This window comes from Procambarus clarkii, chromosome 31 (genome assembly GCF_040958095.1).
Source record: "Procambarus clarkii isolate CNS0578487 chromosome 31, FALCON_Pclarkii_2.0, whole genome shotgun sequence".
Taxonomy (NCBI): domain Eukaryota; kingdom Metazoa; phylum Arthropoda; class Malacostraca; order Decapoda; family Cambaridae; genus Procambarus; species Procambarus clarkii.
The window spans coordinates 28,832,895-28,853,770 of record NC_091180.1 but is presented as its reverse complement, the minus strand read 5'-3'; the positions used below and the strand labels follow the sequence as shown (position 1 = coordinate 28,853,770).

Below are 20,876 nucleotides of genomic sequence, written 5' to 3'. Positions count from 1 at the left end.
TCCAGCTGTTGTGCTCCACCTGTTGTGCTCCAGCTGCTGTGCTCCAGCTGTTGTGCTCCAGCTGTTGTGCTCCAGTTGCTGTGCTCCAAATAAACACCCAGGGAGTGTCCTCTTTATACTCCATATTTTGTGCTCTCTTCAATCACCATCAACACCACTGCTGCCCTCAACACCATCATCAACACCATCGACACCACCATCACTATCACCTAAAGTAATCCTCCTCATTATGTTTAGATTCATAATATTATTAAATTGTGGCTTCAATTTTTGTCATGTTAGTAAGCCAAGACAACCTGCTGGTTCAGGCAGTGTCTTGGGGTTCACTTCCTGCCCCTGAACCCTGGTTCTCCCCTGGTGGGGTTTACTTCCTGCGCCTGAACCCTGGTTCTCCCCTGGTGGGGTTTACTTCCTGCCCCTGAACCCTGGTTCTCCCCTGGTGGGGTTTACTTCCTGCCCCTGAACCCTGGTTCTCCCCTGGTGGGGTTTACTTCCTGACCCTGAACCCTGGTTCTCCCCTGGTGGGGTTTACTTCCTGCGCCTGAACCCTGGTTCTCCCCTGGTGGGGTTTACTTCCTGCCCCTGAACCCTGGTTCTCCCCTGGTGGGGTTTACTTCCTGCCCCTGAACCCTGGTTCTCCCCTGGTGGGGTTTACTTCCTGACCCTGAACCCTGGTTCTCCCCTGGTGGGGTTTACTTCCTGCGCCTGAACCCTGGTTCTCCCCTGGTGGGGTTTACTTCCTGCACCTGAACCCTGGTTCTCCCCCTGGTGTGGTTCACTTCCTGCCCCTGAACCCTGGTTCTCCCTTAGTGTGGTTCACTTCCTGCCCCTGAACCCTGGTTCTCCCCTTGGTGTGGTTCACTTCCTGCCCCTGAACCCTGGTTCTCCCCTGGTGTGGTTCACTTCCTGCCCCTGAACCCTGGTTCTCTCTTAGTGTGGTTCACTTCCTGCCCCTGAACCCTGGTTCTCCCCCTGGTGTGGTTCACTTCCTGCCCATGAACCCTGGTTCTCCCCCTGGTGTGGTTCACTTCCTGCCCCTGAACCCTGGTTCTCCCTTAGTGTGGTTCACTTCCTGCCCCTGAACCCTGGTTCTCCCTTAGTGTGGTTCACTTCCTGCCCCTGAACCCTGGTTCTCCCTTAGTGTGGTTCTCCTGTCCCTTACCATGGTCGTGTGTACTAACCGTGGGCGTGGTGGTGGGCCTCCCGCAGACGACGTCACCGTCCTGCTGCGGGAGATCATGGCGGAGGCGCGACAGCTGACCGACGCGGAGAGATGTTCGCTGTTCCTGCTGGATCGGGAACAGAACCAGTTGGTGGCCAAGGTCTTCGACGGCGAGAGTAAGGAAGAGGTGAGTGGCTGGGGCAGGGGGGGGGGGGGGGGATGGATAGAGGGAGGGAAGGAGGGAGATGAGAGAGAGTGTGGAGCGGGTTGGGAATGAGTTACGGGATAGGGAGTGAGGTAGGAGAGAGCGAAGGGGAGAGGATGGCAGGGAATATGGTAGGGGCGGGGCGGGAGGGAGGAGGATAGTAGCAGTAGTACACACAGGCAGCTGGATGCGAAATCGTGTGAAATGTCAATAGTTGTGGATGGGATGGTTAGACAGCACCGGTCCCCGACTGGTCCCCTTGTGTGTGCGCGCTAGAATGTCAGTTCTTGAGGCAAATCCCATATTGCGTGTAATGATAGTGGATAGGAGTATAGGAGGCACAACATGGCGGAGATGATGCCTGGCAGAGGGCGGCCGCTGCGGTAAAGTGAAGACCTTACCAGCGCCAGAGGGCGTCCCAGGCTTGGTAGTAAACTACCATATTGAGAACCTCGTGTGGGAGAGGTAATTACTGCCCTTGATTACCTTGGGCGGGGCCGGAGAAGGGGAGGGAGGGCGGGAGGGAGAGACGACTGAGAATGAGGCTGAAAGAGAGGGATGGAAGAGAGCATATCTGAAGTATACTCCAGATATACCTCATTCCATTCCTCTCCTTCAGACTTTTCCCGCTCGTCGCCTCTTCTCCTCGCCCAAGGTACCAGACGCCGGCATCAAAGCCGACAAGAGCTGTAGGCGGCGGGTGAAGCGGAGGGAGATAGATGAAAGGAAGAATAGACGGAGAAAGGGCCATAAAATGAACACTAAGTGAGAAGCCAACAGGTGGAGCAGGAACCACTTGCTCGCTGGTGAGAGGAGAAGACCCGTGATGAGCCTCGCGGTGCAGCTGGTTTGACAGGCTTGTGAGGGGACCACAATTACTAACAAGGCAACAAACAGCCACTTAGATCCAACCAGCAAGCAGGGGAACAAATAGGTAAGGGAATGGAGCTGTCAGGAGAAAGCGCCAAGCCATTATGACTATATAGCACTGGAAAGCGGTGAGGATAAGGATTAGGGATGGGACGGGGGGCAGGAATGGCGCCCAAACACTTGGACGGTCGGGGAATGAACGCTGACCTGCATGAAGCGAGACCGTCGCTCTACCGTCCAGCCCAACCACTTTGGCTGTTTAGGTTTGTTTGGTTCTACTGGCTTGTTTGGTAAATAAAAGGAAACAATCAAGGGGATAACGAGGCAAGTTGGGAACCAAACAATCACGGGTCGTCTTAGAGTAATTGCCTTAACTAAAAGAGTTAGCAGCCGCTTGGCCTCGTAAATTCCAGGCGATAATTCCCTGAAACTAATCCTTGTAAAGGTAGACACTAGTCAGGAAAGTCGAGGTTTAGACGAGAGATTAGCGGCAGCTCTTGGCCAAGTTCTCACAAAACTCACGGTCATGTGTTTTTGGTCGGGGAGACTTTTAATTTACTTTACAAAGTTATCAGGTGGTGGTAGAGGGCCACAGCATGGTGAAGAGCAGGGAGTGGTCCGGGGCAGGGGGCCGGGTGGCACAGGGCCGGGTGGCACAGGGCCGGGTGGCACAGGGCCGGGTGGCAATTAAGAGACAGGGACGCAGATGGATGACTACTGCCCGTTCTAGAATATATTTTCCACTCCAAAATGCTTGCCGCATCTCTGATTAATGTGTGTGTGTGTGTGTGTGTGTGTGTGTGTGTGTGTGTGTGTGTGTGTGTGTGTGTGTGTGTGTGTGTGTGTGGTGTGTGTGTGTGTGTGTGTGAGGGGGAGTGTAGATACACACGACAGGGAAATACGCAGGAAATAGGAATTGAGAGAAAGAAGAGATGATAAAGGAGATAGGACAGTAAAGATAAATGGAGAGTTGTAAAGACAGACAGAGAGGAGAGGAATACAAAAGGTTGGAAGGGGGATGGGGGTGAAGGAGGGGAAGTGGAAGGGAGGGAGAGAGGGAGAAAGATTGGGTGAGATGGAAAGGAGTGGGTGGACGGGAGGGGAAGTACCATAAAGACAGGTGCTGGAAGTACCTGGTCAACTAACTAGTGTCTCCCGCCAGCAGTCGGTGGAGGAAGTACTGCTGCCACTTGCCGCCTGCATCCCAGGACTCGTCGTTTCGGGAAGTACTCTCTACCCGACAGTACTTGTCGCTAGTGCCTCCCTCAGTCACTAGGTCACTGGCTTTACCCCTCAATACACCGTCTCACTCACTCACTTCCTGGCTTGTCTACGGAAGTATTCTATTGGATAGTGGCGGCACTTTCCACAGCGCTGTAGATGCTGGCGCACCCTTGCCTCTCCCTAACCACTTGGGCTGGATGGTAGAGCGACGGTCTCGCTTCATGCAGGTCGGCGTTCAATCCCCGACCGTCCACAAGTGGTTGGGCACCCATTCCTTTCCCCCCGTCCCATCCCAAACCCTTATCCTGACCCCTTCCCAGTGCTATATAGTCGTAATGGCTTGGCGCTTTACCCCCTGATAGCTCCCTTCCCCTGCCTCTCCCTCCATCACCGCCACAATTTCCTGCTAGCTCACGTGTTTTTTTTTTATTCAATTCCTTCGGGAACGTTTGTCTCGTGTTCATAAGAGTTGAACCTTTGATGCTGAAGGAAGAGTTTGAACAGTTGAGCACTGCATCCCGTAGTTGAGCGTTACTATGACAGGCGTTCACAGAGTTGTGTTCACCTGTGGCTGTGTATTATCTTCCTCATGGCACCAGGTTGGTTAGCCTTATCCTCCTCCTCCTCCTCCTCACTCTACTTCCTGCCTTTCTCCACTCAACTCTCCAGGGCTATCACGCAGTTCGACGCGCATGCGGAGAGTTGTCGCGCGCGCGCGCACACACACGCACACACCTACACACACTGTGTGTAGTTTTAGATATTAGAAATAATTTTTTTAGTGTCAGTGGTTGACAAATGGAATGCATTAGGCAGTGATGTGGTGGAGGCTGACTCCATACACAGTTTCAAATGTAGATATAATAGAGCCCAATAGGCTCAGGAATCTGTACACCAGTTGACAGTTGAGAGGCGGGACCAAAGAGCCAGAGCTCAACCCTCGCAAGCACTAGGTGAGTACACACACGGGGAGGGGGCAGGCTGAGTGGACATAAAGGGTCGTAGTCCTAAAGGCCCGGGTTCGATTCCCTGCCGAGGCAGAAACAAATGGACAGACTTTCTTTCACCTGATGTCACTGTTCACGTAGTAGTAAATAAGTCCTGGGAGTTAGACAGCTGCAACGGGCTACATCCTGAGGATGTGTGCGCGCGTTAGATAAAAATATACGTAGTAGATAGAGGACAACAGATTGGGAGTCGGTACATTAGAGACCCGAGGGCTACAAAGGCAGGGTCCAAGAGCTAACTACCTCCCTCCCAGTCCTGCAGAGACTAATTGTAAATAGACACGGAGAGACGAGCAGTGTGTCCTTCCAGAGGCGGCCTGGACTAGAGGCTCTAGTGCCTCTAATCCTCGCCTCCTCCACTTCAGCCTCCTCCTCTTTCTCCATCACTACAACCTCCTCCTCCTTCACTACAGCCTCCTCCTCTTCCTCTTCCGTTCCCTATAGTATATGCTGCATTCTGTAATGGAAAGAGTAGTTAAGTAACTTTATTTTAAGATGGTGAACATGTAAGTGAACTTTATTGAAATCATAGGATCAGATTTCGGGAGGTTAAGTTTGGTAAAGATGTGGATGTGTTGCTGCCAGATCCTTCTGTGTTCTCTTGCTACCTGACCAAGAGAACGTGGCGGGGTCTGGCAGGGATACTTCCCCATACACACCTGCCTGGGATCCCTTCCCCATACACACCTGCCTGGGATCCCTTCCCCATACACACCTGCCTGGGATCCCTTCCCCATACACACCTGCCTGGGATCCCTTCCCCATTCACACCTGCCTGGGATCCCTTCCCCATACACACCTGCCTGGGATCCCTTCCCCATACACACCTGCCTGGGATCCCTCCCCCATACACACCTGCCAGGCCCTCAAACGTCCCTCACTGAGGCCAAGCTTCGTACATTGGTTTCCTCTCACGCAAGAGATCTCTACCTCTTGCCTCTATCGTGACAGCTTAATCGGTATTTACTAAACGGTTTACGAGCTCTTTATGTGCTACGAGGTCGTCCTCAGCCCAAGCTTTTTATTGCCACAGATGATCTCGTTGCGCCTCAGCGTCGCAAGCTGTTTAGTGAATACAGACTTAGCCGCCATGACGGACACAAGACTTCCGGATCTCTTATGTGAACACGGAAATGGTTTGCGAGTCCGCCCCGGGAGGTGTATTATTAGCCAGGTGTGTGGGGTAGCCACAGCCAGGTAGTGTTCCAGTGCCAGGTGTATAATGCAGTACATTGTGACCCCCCAACAGTCGTGTGGGGAGGTGAGGCTCCCGGCGACACAGGGGATAGCGGGCCACGTCGCCACCACCGGCCACCTCCTGAATATACGCGACGCCTACGCTCATCCGCTCTTCTACCGTGGCTTTGACGAGTGCACGGGCTTCAAGACCAGGTGCGTTCACTCCTCCCCCCCCCCCAAGACCAGGTGTGTTCACTTCTCCTGGCTCCTCCCCCTCCAAGACCAGGTGCGTTCACTCCTCCCCCCCCCCCAAGACCAGGTGCGTTCACTTCTCCTGGCTCTCCCCCCCCAAAGACCAGGCAGGCCAGTTTTAATTGTTCCACAAGTACACAAGATAGCGATGAGCCCAGCGGTGGACCGTGTATTACAGGGCAAAAGAAATATAAAACGTTTGAGCTTGATGTAAGATGCTTGTTGTCTATATTGTCTTCACTTGCCAGTACGGAACTGTTGTTCTTGGCTCGTTGGTGGCCCAGGAGCGGCTGGCAGCGGTCTTACTGATTACTCTTTTCATAGTTTGTTTTTGCTTTTAACAAACGCATTCTTTAACGGCTCTTGTATAGTCGAGTGTGGGCTCTGCTTGAGTGTGGGCTCTGCTTGAGTGTGGGCTCTGCTCGAGTGTGGGCTCTGCTCGAGTGTGGGCTCTGCTCGAGTGTGGGCTCTGCTCGAGTGTGGGCTCTGCTCGAGTGTGGGCTCTGCTCGAGTGTGGGCTCTGCTCGAGTGTGGGCTCTGCTCGAGTGTGACATAAACCCGGCGGGCGAGTGAGTGTACTCTCTGCCCCGTACAGAAACATCCTGTGCTTCCCTATCAAGGAGGATGGGCAGGTTATCGGCGTGGCGGAGTTGTGCAACAAGACGACGGGGCTCCACTTCTCCAGGTTCGACGAGGAGATCGCCACCGCCTTCAGCATCTACTGCGGCATCTCCATCGCCAACTCCCTCCTCTACAAGAAGGTCTTCGACACACAAGTTCGCTCCAAGCTCTCCAATGAACTCATGATGTTCCACATGAAGGTAAGTACTTCCTTCACTCTCAATATTAAGTCCTGCATCATTTTGTCCCTATTTTTATAATACCAAAGTTGTCACTGTTGAGAGGTGGTTTGGTTTCTCTGTGCCTGAAAGCCTCGACCTTTCTCAAGCTCTCGGAGAAGTGAGTCCGCTTCACCTATATCGTATTGGATTTATTTTGTATGGTCTTCAGTTTATTCAAGTGGCAGCTGCTTAACCATGTGTGGGGAGGCCGGGCCCTTGCGGACCACTATTAACTATCCACTGAAGATGACGGCTACTGAACAGTAAATTAAACTAAATAAAATAAAAAGAAAATACCGCCTAACTTACCTGCTGACACGGAGTGGAGTGGAGGGAAGTTCGCTATGTAGGGTTTTTGACAACTTCAATGAAATGCCGAAACTGTTGCAAGAATGTGCACCTGGGTACAAGAACAACATAGTCTACCATGCAGCCTGTCATAGAGAACGAATGTGCGTGTGTTTTGCAGATAGAAAGAAAATGGACAATGCTCTCACCGGACAAGGGGTAACTAAGAACTTCTCCAATTCGCATTTATTTTTACCCGATTTACATGAAGGCCACCAGCCCTAGTGGCCTAGACAAAAACATAAAGCCAGGGGCTTGTCAAAGGTCCCCTCCATTTGGCTTGATCTTTTCCAGGTCGATTTTAAAACTTAACACAGTTTTGGCAAGTGTGTCTTCGGCGGGTAGGCGGTTCCATAAACCCATGGAACCGGCTGTGGGTGAAACGTAATTAAAGTTTCAATTAAGTAAAACAAATAATTGCTTTCTCTTGGCGCCTTCTTTTGAGAATGACTTACTTTCCCCCAGGCGGGGACAGGAAGCCAGCTGTATATAGATCCCGCTATGTCAACTCCCCCCCCCCCCCAGGATGCAACCCACAACAGCTGCATAACTCCCGGGTGCATATTTACTGCAAGGTGACCAGAGGCATCAGAATAACGTGTCCAAATGTCTTCATCCCGCTGGGAATCGAACCCGGGATCGTAGATTGTGAGGTGAGAGTTTAGACCACATGTGTACTGTGAGACTACATCACGAGTGGCCGCCAGGCTGCCCAGTACACCGTCAAGACACTCTTCCTCCTCCACCCCCCCGTCAAGGTACACCTCCAGACACGTCGCTGGTATACTAAACACAGGTTTACGTCGTCCTCGCCGGCCGTGTTTATGGTGGTGTGGAGGGAAGGGGAGAGGGGGAGGGGGACACATGCACACGGGGGAGCCTGGGGGGGTCAAACCTCTTTATTTATACGAGTAACTAATTTAATAGTGACTGCCGTATCTGAGCTGGTCTCTTTGTCTCTCTGTCTCTTTGTGTCTCTGTCTCTTTGTCTCTTTGTCTCTCTGTCTCTTTGTCTCTCTGTCTCTTTGTCTCTCTGTCTCTTTGTCTCTCTGTCTCTTTGTCTCTCTGTCTCTTTGTCTCTCTGTCTCTTTGTCTCTCTGTCTCTTTGTGTCTCTGTCTCTTTGTCTCTCTGTCTCTTTGTCTCTCTGTCTCTTTGTCTCTCTGTCTCTCTGTCTCTTTGTCTCTCTGTCTCTTTGTCTCTCTGTCTCTTTGTCTCTCTGTCTCTTTGTCTCTCTGACTCTTTGTCTCTTTGTCTCTTTGTCTCTCTGTCTCTTTGTCTCTCTGTCTGTCTGTCTGTCTCTCTCTCTCTCTCTCTCTCTCTCTCTCTCTCTCTCTCTCTCTCTCTCTCTCTCTCTCTCTCTCTCTCTCTCTCTCTCTCTCTCTCTCTCTCTCTCTCTCTCTCTCTCTCTCTTTCTCACCCTGTCGGTCATGGATGGCTCACATCACTAGTCGTTGTTCAAGGCGCTGACAAGGAGATAGGCGAGGGGGAGGGGGGTCCCGATGTGAGGGGGGGGCGGGGGCGGGGGGGTCCCACCCTCATATTTCAAGCGAAAAATACTAATTGGGAAACCGTTCTGCGTACGACCTTGTCAATTGTTTTCTCAGCCTTGTTTTAGTTGACCTTTATTGTTCGTGGTGTACCTTTAGCTTGCAGCTTAACACGAGCGATAATATCTGGTGGAGAGCTTGGCTTGAGCGATGGTTCTGTACTGAGTTCTCTAAGTTTTTCTTGCTAATTTACTTGGCAGTGTTTTGGACCAGAGAAATACGCGGAGATGATTATATTATGATGAAGCTCTTGGACACACACACACTCACACACACACACACACACCACACACACACACCACACACACCACACACACTCACACACACACACCACACACACCACACACGCCACACTCACACACACACACCACACACACCACACACACACCACACACTCACTCACACTCTAAATAGAGCCCAATAGGCTCAGGAACCTGTATATCATTTGATTGACAGTTGAGAGGCGGGACCAAAGAGGCAGAGCTCAACCCCCGCAAGCACAACTAGGCGAGTACACACAAATCAGTTGAGAGGCGGGAACCAAGAACGGACGCTCAACCCCCCCCCCTACCCCCAAGCACACTTGGGCGAGTACAACCACCCAACCACCACCACTAACCACCACCCACCACCACTAACCACCACCACCCACCACCACTAACCACCACTAACCACCACCCACCACCACCCACCACCACTAACCACCACCCACCACCACTAACCACCACTAACCACCACCACCCACCACCACTAACCACCACCCACCACCACCCACCACCACCCACCACCACCCACCACCACTAACCACCACCCACCACCACTAATCACCACCCACCACCACTAACCACCACCCACCACCACTAACCACCACCACCCACCACCACTAACCACCACCACCCACCACCACTAACCACCACCCACCACCACTAACCATCACCCACCACCACTAACCACCACCCACCACCACTAACCACCACCACCCACCACCACTAACCACCACCCACCACCACTAACCACCACCACCAACCACCACCACCAACCACCACCACTAACCACCACCACTAACCACCACCACTAACCACCACCACCCACCACCACTTACCACCACCCACCACCACACACCACCACCAACCACCACCACCACCCACCACCACTAACCACCACCCACCACCACCACCACCCACCACCACCACCCACCACCACCAACCACCACCAACCACCACCACCCACCACCACCCACCACCACCAACCACCACCACCACCCACCACCACCACCCACCACCACCAACCACCACCACACACACCGTGCCAGCAGCACCACAAGGACTGAAGCTAACATTACCTTTCATTATATTCCCATTATATAAACGTCTAGACCAGCTACGTTGTGACGATTGTGGTGTGTGTCTCCCTCTCTGGCCCCCTCCCTCTCGTCTCTCCCTCCCTCCTGTCTCCCCCTCCCTCTCGTCTCTCCCTCCCTCCTGTCTCCCCCTCCCTCTCGTCTCTCCCTCCTTCCTGTCTCTCCCTCCCTCCCTCCCTCCCTCCCTCCCTCCGCCACGTTACAAAGACATGTCCTCAGTGACTGCGATAAATCAATGCTCCATACGACGCCGACCTTTCAACGGTGAGGCAACACTGATTAGTGGCAGGTGTTGCGTAACGTAAGTCCTGATTAGTTCTGGGGCGGTGTGACGCAACTCTTGCTTCAGGCATGGGGCGGTGTGACGCATATTATAATTAGTTCCAGAGTAGGCGGGACGCAAGTCTCCATTAGTGTGAGAGGCACTTTGAGGCACGCCATCAGTGCCTCAGGTGTGGGGGTCTTTCACTTTTCTCCCAGCTTGTGGTGGACGAGGCCGGGCTCCCAGCTTGTGGTGGACGAGGCCGGGCTCCCAGCTTGTGGTGGACGAGGCCGGGCTCCCAGCTTGTGGTGGACGAGGCCGGGCTCCCAGCTTGTGGTGGACGAGGCCGGGCTCCCAGCTTGTGGTGGACGAGGCCGGGCTCCCAGCTTGTGGTGGACGAGGCCGGGCTCCCAGCTTGTGGTGGACGAGGCCGGGCTCCCAGCTTGTGGTGGACGAGGCCGGGCTCCCAGCTTGTGGTGGACGAGGCCGGGCTCCCAGCTTGTGGTGGACGAGGCCGGGCTCCCAGCTTGTGGTGGACGAGGCCGGGCTCCCAGCTTGTGGTGGACGAGGCCGGGCTCCCAGCTTGTGGTGGACGAGGCCGGGCTCCCAGCTTGTGGTGGACGAGGCCGGGCTCCCAGCTTGTGGTGGACGAGGCCGGGCTCCCAGCTTGTGGTGGACGAGGCCGGGCTCCCAGCTTGTGGTGGACGAGGCCGGGCTCCCAGCTTGTGGTGGACGAGGCCGGGCTCCCAGCTTGTGGTGGACGAGGCCGGGCTCCCAGCTTGTGGTGGACGAGGCCGGGCTCCCAGCTTGTGGTGGACGAGGCCGGGCTCCCAGCTTGTGGTGGACGAGGCCGGGCTCCCAGCTTGTGGTGGACGAGGCCGGGCTCCCAGCTTGTGGTAGGACCTGGCCGGGCTGCTCCTGTTGCTCTATTTAATCTGTTCCCTTTGGAATTTGTATGTCTTTATCATGTTCCCGTACTGCTCCTCTGGGGTGTGGTGAGGTCCAGTCGCCTCGCCTCAGGGACGAGTCTTGTTGTCTGTCAGTCTTACAAGTTCACTGGTATCATCTGGAGAGGCTTTGTCCTGTGTTAGGTTGATTACCTGGACTTCCCGTGCTTCTCCTACCCTGATGCTGGACCCCTCTCTGTCTCTCTCTGTCTCTCTCTGTCTCTCTCTGTCTCTCTCTGTCTCTCTCTGTCTCTCTCTGTCTCTCTCTGTCTCTCTCTGTCTCTCTCTGTCTCTCTCTGTCTCTCTCTGTCTCTCTCTGTCTCTCTCTGTCTCTCTCTGTCTCTCTCTGTCTCTCTCTCTCTCTCTCTCTCTCTCTCTCTCTCTCTCTCTCTCTCTCTCTCTCTCTCTCTCTCTCTCTCTCTCTCTCTCTCTCTCTCTCTCTCTCTCTCTCTCTCTCTCTCTCTCTCTCTCTCTCTCTCTCTCTCTCTCTCTCTCTCTCTCTCTCTCTCTCTCTCTCTCTCTCTCTCTCTCTCTCTCTCTCTCTCTCTCTCTCTCTCTCTCTCTCTCTCTCTCTCTCTCTCTCTCTCTCTCTCTCTCTCTCTCTCTCTCTCTCTCTCTCTCTCTCTCTCTCTCTCTCTCTCTCTCTCTCTCTCTCTCTCTCTCTCTCTCTCTCTCTCTCTCTCTCTCTCTCTCTCTCTCTCTCTCTCTCTCTCTCTCTCTCTCTCTCTCTCTCTCTCTCTCTCTCTCTCTCTCTCTCTCTCTCTCTCTCTCTCTCTCTCTCTCTCTCTCTCTCTCTCTCTCTCTCTCTCTCTCTCTCTCTCTCTCTCTCTCTCTCTCTCTCTCTCTCTCTCTCTCTCTCTCTCTCTCTCTCTCTCTCTCTCTCTCTCTCTCTCTCTCTCTCTCTCTCTCTCTCTCTCTCTCTCTCCTCTCTCTCTCTCTCTCTCTCTCTCTCTCTCTCTCTCTCTCTCTCTCTCTCTCTCTCTCTCTCTCTCTCTCTCTCTCTCTCTCTCTCTCTCTCTCTCTCTCTCTCTCTCTCTCTCTCTCTCTCTCTCTCTCTCTCTCTCTCTCTCTCTCTCTCTCTCTCTCTCTCTCTCTCTCTCTCTCTCTCTCTCTCTCTCTCTCTCTCTCTCTCTCTCTCTCTCTCTCTCTCTCTCTCTCTCTCTCTCTCTCTCTCTCTGTCTCGTGTGCGTGGTTACGAGCTCGCGCATGTGCGCACATGGCGTCAGGGACGGTGTGGACAGAGAGGAGACAGGTAGTGGACGAGAGACAGAAGGCGGACGGGTAAACACACACGACCAACTTAACAAATACACAAGGAGATAACTGGACAGGAAATTACAGGATCCGAAAGAGGTTGAGATATACGGCGAGCTGACGGATAGGGGCAGGGGGGTGGGAGGGGGGGCAGGGGGGGTGGGAGGGGGGGCAGGGGGGTGAGTGAGGGACAGGGGGGAGTGAGAGAGAAAAGAACCACTAGGTAGTGAGCAAGTGAGGGAACTCACTCTCCCGCTCTCTCTCTCTCTAGAAACTCTCACGCTCACCCTCCTTGTCTCCACCACCACTGTAGCCACTCTCCCTACACACCGTCTTCATCACTCTGGCCAAAAGAGTGCCCACTAATTCTTAACTCTACGGACCTTGGGCGACACATTTCGTATCTACCGACTTCGTGAAGGGGGTTTACAGGCCACTGCCCTCCCCCCCCCTCCTCCCCGTCAAGGAAGGTGTGTGGGCAGACCCGAGATCCCCTTATGTCATTCGTGCGGAGGTTAGTGAGGCAGGCCGCGAGCGTCTGGTCTCTAACGTCAGTCATTCTGACATTGTCTTCTATAGATAAAGACTTGTTGTCGATTGTCAGAGAGTCACAGTCACGTATAAGTCACGTAGTGTGGAAGTCAGTGTGACTTGGTCTTGGGTGAAGACTGTGCTGGGAAGGGGCTCGGCTCCTGGGACCTGGAGGCCGAGTTTAGCTCCTGGGACCCAGATATGTTAAGAAATATTCTCCAGTCGAGTTAACTCCAGTTGTGTTGACCTTCAGGGGGCAAGTTTTGACAAAGAAAAATTGGAGAGTTAAAAGTTGGTCCAGAGTCAATAGATGTGGTTGTGTGTACCTGCGGGGTGCCAGCGGTGCACCGTATACCTGCGGGGTGCCACCGGTGCACCGTGTACCTGCGGGGTGCCAGCGGTGCACCGTGTACCTGCGGGGTGCCAGCGGTGCACCGTGTACCTGTGTGTTCATCGACCATCTGAATTAGTGCGATGTAGGGAACTATGTCAAACACTTTCTAACAGTCTGGAAAAAAATTCCGTGTGCCCACTCTGTTGTGCCCTTTTGCCGTCCCTGAGACATCTTCGTTGTTCGGTTATGCGCGGCCTTCTCCCCCGATGGTGCACAAGCGGTCTCGCACGCACGCCTGCACACTGGTGGAAGATGATGCCGGTATATGACTGGTAAAATGTCTACAGCACTTGACCGTCGCCAAATCCCAGTATGGGTCCTGGGACGGCATATACTGTCAGAAAACTTGGTAGAATTCAGTGACTGGGTGATTGATTACACATAGGAGTGATCGGTTGGCAAACTGTGTTCTGTTTAGACTATCAAATGGCCTTTAACATAGACGATTGTGTACCACCTGTGTGTGTGCACCATCTGTATGTGTACCGTGTGTGTGTGTGTGTGTATGTGTGTACCATCTGTATGTGTGTACCATCTGTATGTGTACCGTGTGTGTGTGTACCATCTGTATGTGTACCGTGTGTGTGTGTATGTGTATGTGTGTACCATCTGTATGTGTACCGTGTGTGTGTGTACCATCTGTGTGTCGACAAAGACAGGTGTTTTGATAGTGTTGATCAATAGAATGTTTACAATACATAACTTGAAGTGATTGGTACTCGTCTCGAGTTATCAGTTGGAAAAGGATAAGTGTTTTAAAGTCGGGTATATGCTTGCGTAGATTTTAATGTGTGTGTGTGAAACCATTGACTCTTTGCTTCTATGATTAGCGGGTTGTGAAGAGTAAGGTGGGACGTCTTCGTCAGTAGTGCGCCCGCGCAGGAGGGAGGGGGGGGGTGTGGCCAGCACCCGCGCAGGAGGGGGGTGTGTGGCCAGCACCCGCGCAGGAGGGGGGTGTGGCCAGCACCCGCGCAGGAGGGGGGTGTGGCCAGCACCCGCGCAGGAGGGGGGTGTGGCCAGCACCCGCGCAGGAGGGGGGGTGTGTGGCCAGCACCCGCGCAGGAGGGGGGTGTGGCCAGCACCCGCGCAGGAGGGGGGTGTGGCCAGCACCCGCGCAGGAGGGGGGTGTGGCCAGCACCCGCGCAGGAGGGGGGTGTGGCCAGCACCCGCGCAGGAGGGGGGGTGTGTGGCCAGCACCCGCGCAGGAGGGGGGTGTGGCCAGCACCCGCGCAGGAGGGGGGTGTGGCCAGCACCCGCGCAGGAGGGGGGTGTGGCCAGCACCCGCGCAGGAGGGGGGTGTGGCCAGCACCCGCGCAGGAGGGGGGTGTGGCCAGCACCCGCGCAGGAGGGGGGTGTGGCCAGCACCCGCGCAGGAGGGGGGTGTGGCCAGCACCCGCGCAGGAGGGGGGTGTGGCCAGCACCCGCGCAGGAGGGGGGTGTGGCCAGCACCCGCGCAGGAGGGGGGTGTGGCCAGCACCCGTGCAGGAGGGGAGTGTGGCCAGCACCCGCGCAGGAGGGGGGGGTGTGGCCAGCACCCGCGCAGGAGGGGGGGGGTGTGGCCAGTACCCGCGCAGGAGGGGGGGTGTGGTCAGTACCCGTCCAAGATCGATTAATTGATCTGTTTATACCGTCGCCGGAAGTCCCCCCCCCCCATGCAGCGATGCTTGTATAAAATATTGAGAGTGCTGTTATCATCGTCGCGTTAATGGGGGGGAAGGGACGTGCGTGTGGGGGGGGGAGGAGGAGGAGGGGGCGGAGGTTGCATACTTACCTTCCATAACAGGTAATGTGTTGACATGTTCCTTGTACATTAAGCTTGATATTACGTCCACTCCGGATCCTTCCCCTCTCCTCCCTCTCGCCATAATGACCTTTAAGTCTCCCTTCTCCTCTCGCATTAATTTACAACTGTTGGTATTGAACTCTAGTAGCCATTTGTCTCCTCCAATGGTGTAGTTGGTACACCGCTGCAGGAGGTCCCGCTCCTCCCGCCCGCCGCCAGGGGTCATATCCTCGTCTGGAAAAAACAGGTAAACATAACAGGTGCAAATATAGGTGCAGGCCGCTGCTCCTGCCTCAGGTGAGAGCCCTCAGCCAGGAGGGAGCTGGGGGTCTCCACACTAGACCAGAGGAGAAATAACGGGGACATGATAACGACATACAAGATTGTAAGCGGAATCGTTAAGTAGAGAAAGAAGTGTGGTATAAAGCTGGGAGGAGGAGGAGGAGGAGACGGGGCCGGACGCCAGAAACACAAGTCAGATGTCAAAACCGTTTTAGCGTTATGTGTGGATTTGGTTGGAGGAAAAGTGCCTAAAGCTAACTCTATAAAGAACTGTGAATGTAAATATCAAAAGAACATGAGAACAGTCATTGTATTATATTAAATAACAAGTTTGGAAGGCGGGGCTAGGTGATTAACTGGTCCCTGGCATCGGGTGTATAGGTGAGCACATGTAGGTGAGTGAGGCACAGAGGTCCCCGTGCTGGTCCCCGGAGTGGCCTCGTATTGATATCTTTTAATTAGCAGTTTGCAGGAGAGCTACAAGTATATATCTCACTGGATATAGATTCTTGATAATTAAAGCCAATGATCGATACGTAACTGGTGAAGGCTTGGTTATGATGGTGGAGGAGGAGTGGAGCCTCCCTCGTGCTGGCCCTCCTCACCAGGGGGCCAGATATGGGTCGCATCCCCACCTCTTCTAGCCTAGTTGTGCTGGCGGGGGTTGAGCATCAGCTCACTGGTCCCGCCTCTGTCTACAGTTTATTGGTGTAGTAGTTCCCCTAACTGTGTGGAGTCTGCTGGAACCATTTCACGCGGTGGTGCATTCCGCAGCTCATTACTTGCACACAGTTCTCTCTCTGGCTCAGTTGGCATCTGTGTTGCCACCGGCCTCCCCGTGTGCCCCCCTCCCCCCGTTGCCTGTCTGTGGCCCTGTGTATCCATGTGACAACTGTGCCCGTGGTATTTATGTCTTCCCTGATGTGTCTTCCTTGTAGATCATGTCTAACAGCTCTGGGACCAATGAGGCGGCATACTTCTGGCCAGTATCCTAGTCTTTGCGTCTTGTACTCCAGAACAAGGCTGGCATTTGTAGCATCAGGTTCTAAATGATGTTTAGAGTCTTAAACTCTGCTCGTATGTTGGTCAACTGGGCGTCATCCACTCTTGATAACTGGTTGGTGTTAACCAGGAAGCCACCGTGCAGGGTACCACCGTGCAGGGTACCACCGTGCAGGGAACCACCGTGCAGGGTACCACCGTGCAGGGTACCACCGTGCAGGGTACCACGCACGGTGGCTCACCTCTACTGGCCTAGTGGTGCTTGCGGGGGTTGGGCTTCGGCTCTTTGGCCTCGCCTCTCAACCATCAGTCAACTGGTGTATAGCTTCTTGAATTTGAAGCTGTGTATAGAGTCTGCCTCCACAACTTCACTTAACCCGTCCCCCAATATATATATATGTCGTACCTAGTAGCCAGAACGCACTTCTCAGCCTACTATGCAAGGCCCGATTTGCCTAATAAGCAAAGTTTTACTGAATTAATATATTTTCTCTAATTTTCTTCTTATGAAATGATAAAGCTACCCATTTCATTATTTATGAGGTCAATTTTTTTTTATTGGAGTTAAAATTAACGTAGATATATGACCGAACCTAACCAACCCTACCTAACCTAACCTAACCTATCTTTATAGGTTAGGTGGCCGAAAAAGTTAGGTTAGGTTAGGTAGGTTAGGTAGTCGATAACACATTAATTCATAAAAACTTGGCTTATTAGGCAAATCGGGCCTTGCATAGTAGGCTGAGAAGTGCGTTCTGGCTACTAGGTACGACATATATATATATAATTTATTTTTATATATTTATATATATATATATTCTCCCAAAATGAAAATAAAATGCAAATTGGTCTCGTCGTGGACGTCAGCAGTTGTCATTGTGTTCGGATCCTTCAAAAGAAACTTGGCTCCTTGAATATTTCAGTTAAGAATTGATATTAGTGGACATATATGGGCGTGGTCGGGTTGAAACACGGTGACGGTGACCACGGTGACGGAGTAACTGGTCCTGGCCCCTCACGGTGACCGTCCTTCACACTAACGGTAGTGGAGACAGGTGGTGACCACTGGATGGGACCACAGCTGGGTCGGGACGCGCCTCGCATCGCCTCAATGTGTATTTTGGTAGCTGTGTGTGTGTGTGTGTGTGTGTGTGTGTGTGTGTGTGTGTGTGTGTGTGTGTGTATGTGTGTGTGTGTGTGTGTGTGTGTGTGTGTGTGTGTGTGTACTCACCTAGTTGTACTCACCTAGTTGTGTTTGCGGGGGTTGAGCTCTGGCTCTTTGATCCCGCCTCTCAACTGTCAATCAACTGGTGTATAGGTTCCTGAGCCTACTGGGCTCTATCATATCTACATTTGAAACTGAGTATGGAGTCAGCCTCCACCACATCACTGCTATTTGTTAACTACTCTGACACTGAAAAAATTCTTTCTAACGTCTCTGTGGCTCATCTGGGTACTAAGTTTCCACCTGTGTCCCCTTGTTCGTGTCCCACCCGTGCTGAAGAGTATGTCCACCCTGTCAATTCCCCTGAGAATTTTGTAGGTGGTTATCATGTCTCCCCTTACTCTTCTGTTTTCCAGGGACATGAAGTTCAGCCCCCTTAGCCTTTCCTCGTAGATCCTACCTGTGTACTCACCTAGTTGTGTCTGCAGGATCGAGCATTGACTCTTGGATCCCGCCTTACTGTGCGTGTGTGCGTGTGAGAGATAGATAGATAGATTAAGTGAACGTAAAACTTGCAGAGCTGATAGTTGTATATCGCCTTTGTCTACTGTCTGTCAGTCTCTCTCTCCCTTTTCCACCTTCCCCCTCCCCTCCCCTCCCCTCCCCTCCCCTCCCCTCCCCTCCCTTCCCCCCTCCCTCTCTCTGCCAATCAAGGACACACATGCATGCCAGATTACAGTGACGTCAACACTCTCTGCCTTTTCATAGATTTTTAAGGCTACGTCGTCACTTTAATTAAAACATCCGGGAAGAACTCTGAATTAGTGTTACTAGTACGTTGTGTTTCGCTCGGAGGAGGGGGGGGGGGGGGCGGGGGGAGGGCTGTCACCACCCACCATGCTGGGGGGAGGGCTGTCACCACCCACCATGCTGGGGGGGAGGGCTGTCACCACCCCACCGTGCTGGGGGGAGGGCTGTCACCACCCACCGTGCTGGGGGGAGGGCTGTCACCACCCACCATGCTGGGGGTAGGGCTGTCACCACCCACCATGCTGGGGGAGGGCTGTCACCACCCACCATGTTGGGGGGAGGGCTGTCAGCACCCACCATGCTGGGGGGAGGGCTGTCACCACCCACCGTGCTGGGGGGAGGGCTGTCACCACCCACCATGCTGGGGGGGAGGGCTGTCACCACCCACCGTGCTGGGGGGGGAGGGCTGTCACCACCCACCATGCTGGGGGGAGGGCTGTCACCACCCACCATGCTGGGGGGAGGGCTGTCACCACCCACCATGCTGGGGGTAGGGCTGTCACCACCCACCATGCTGGGGGAGGGCTGTCACCACCCACCATGTTGGGGGGAGGGCTGTCAGCACCCACCATGCTGGGGGGAGGGCTGTCACCACCCACCGTGCTGGGGGGAGGGCTGTCACCACCCACCATACTGGGGGGGGAGGGCTGTCACCACCCACCGTGCTGGGGGGGGAGGGCTGTCACCACCCACCATGCTGGGGGGGGGCTGTCACCACCCCACCATGCTGGGGGGGGGCTGTCACCACCCACCATGCTGGGGGGGGCTGTCACCACCCCACCATGCTGGGGGGGCTGTCACCACCCACCATGCTGGGGGGGGGCTGTCACCACCCACCATGCTGGGGGGGGCTGTCACCACCCCACCATGCTGGGGGGGGGGCTGTCACCACCCCACCATGCTGGGGGGGGGCTGTCACCACCCACCATGCTGGGGGGGGGCTGTCACCACCCCACCATGCTGGGGGGGGGGGGCTGTCACCACCCCACCATGCTGGGGGGAGGGCTGTCACCACCCCACCATGCTGGGGGGGTGCTGTCACCACCCACCATGCTGGGGGGGAGGGCTGTCACCACCCACCATGCTGGGGGGGAGGGCTGTCACCACCCCACCATGCTGGGGGGGGGGCTGTCACCACCCCACCATGCTGGGGGGGGCTGTCACCACCCACAGACCTTATCTGCCTACATCAAAGAATAAATTTCATATTTTCCTTGTCGCCGACGCCTAATGAAATTGAGATAATATTATATGTTGAAATTTTATCTCGTTTGACAGTTTTTTACATAAAGAGCGTAACACGTGATGGTTGTTGTTGCTTGCACTGTATGTGTGGGGCTGGTATGTGTGCAGTGTGCAGCACTGTATGTGTGGGGCTGGTATGTGTGCAGTGTGCAGCACTGTATGTGTGGGGCTCGTTTGTGTGCAGTGTGCAGCACTGTATGTGTGGGGCTCGTGTGTGTGCAGTGTGCTGCACTGTATGTGTGGGGCTCGTGTGTGTGCAGTGTGCAGCACTGTATGTGTGGGGCTCGTAGCACCTGGCGAGGACGGGGTTCTGGGAAGAGAAATTATGGTATTTGGTGAGTTGGTAGTGGTGGTGCTGCTGCACCTGTCGATATATCATTATATGCATGGTTGTCTTATTCTGGGATGGTATATTATGTGTGTCGGGGAGGAGGGGGGGGGGTCGTTTGGAGGGGGTGAGGCTGACTTAGGGGAGTCGTTGGGGGGGGGGGGGGGTTCCGTTCCCCGCGTCATTAAGCTGTAAGGATGGGGAGGGTTGTATGGGGAGGGGGGCGGGGTTAAGAGAGAAATAGGGCGGGGTACTGGCCGCTACTTACCGGGGATCGATCCCTGCTCAGCCACTTCCCTTGACTGATTACCAGGCCAGGTATGGACCCCGGGTGATGACCCGTCTTGGGAAGTGCTCTCCTCTTCTCCCTCTCTCTCCCTCTCCAGCCTCCCCCTCACTTCTCTACTCACCCAGTCGGTATATTATCCAATAATAACTAATTCGTAGACTAGACGTTGAATCAATGGAGATGTATGTTGATTCTACGTCGATTCAACGCCGAATCAATGTTTCAGCCTTGATTCAAGGTAGAAGCGACGCTTGCCCCAGTGTGCCCGCGCCGCGACGCTCCAGGCAAATCTACCCAAGTCTGTAGTGTCATTTTCCTCAGTATTTTGTGATGGCGGCATTTGTCGTCTTGTGTTCAGTCTTGTATTGGAGAGTTGCCGGTGCTTGGCGCCACCCACCCTTCCCTTTATCATTACTGACTTATACCTTAAAAAAAAAATTGGTTTGGAAATCTCATGAGTGACGGGTTTAGGTAGTTCTCTTTCTTAGGCTTTTGTATTTATAGTGAGGAGGATATGAGAGCCATGTTGTGTGAGGACCCAGCTCCTGGGCCCCCCTCTGACCCTCCAGGCGACGTGGGGCCCCATA

General features: G+C 54.1%; 1 protein-coding gene across 6 annotated transcripts in view; it reads left to right on the top strand.

The window, feature by feature from the left end:
• LOC123758801 (cGMP-dependent 3',5'-cyclic phosphodiesterase) overlaps positions 1-20,876 on the top strand; it is a 187,914-nt gene that overhangs the window by 107,281 nt on the left and 59,757 nt on the right. For all 6 annotated transcript variants that reach the window (XM_069334632.1, XM_045743517.2, XM_069334628.1 and 3 more), the window contains 3 exons: positions 1,210-1,349; positions 5,718-5,860; positions 6,495-6,720. In XM_069334632.1, the coding sequence (XP_069190733.1) occupies positions 1,210-1,349; positions 5,718-5,860; positions 6,495-6,720 (509 nt within the window). The remainder of the gene's footprint in view (positions 1-1,209; positions 1,350-5,717; positions 5,861-6,494; positions 6,721-20,876) is intronic.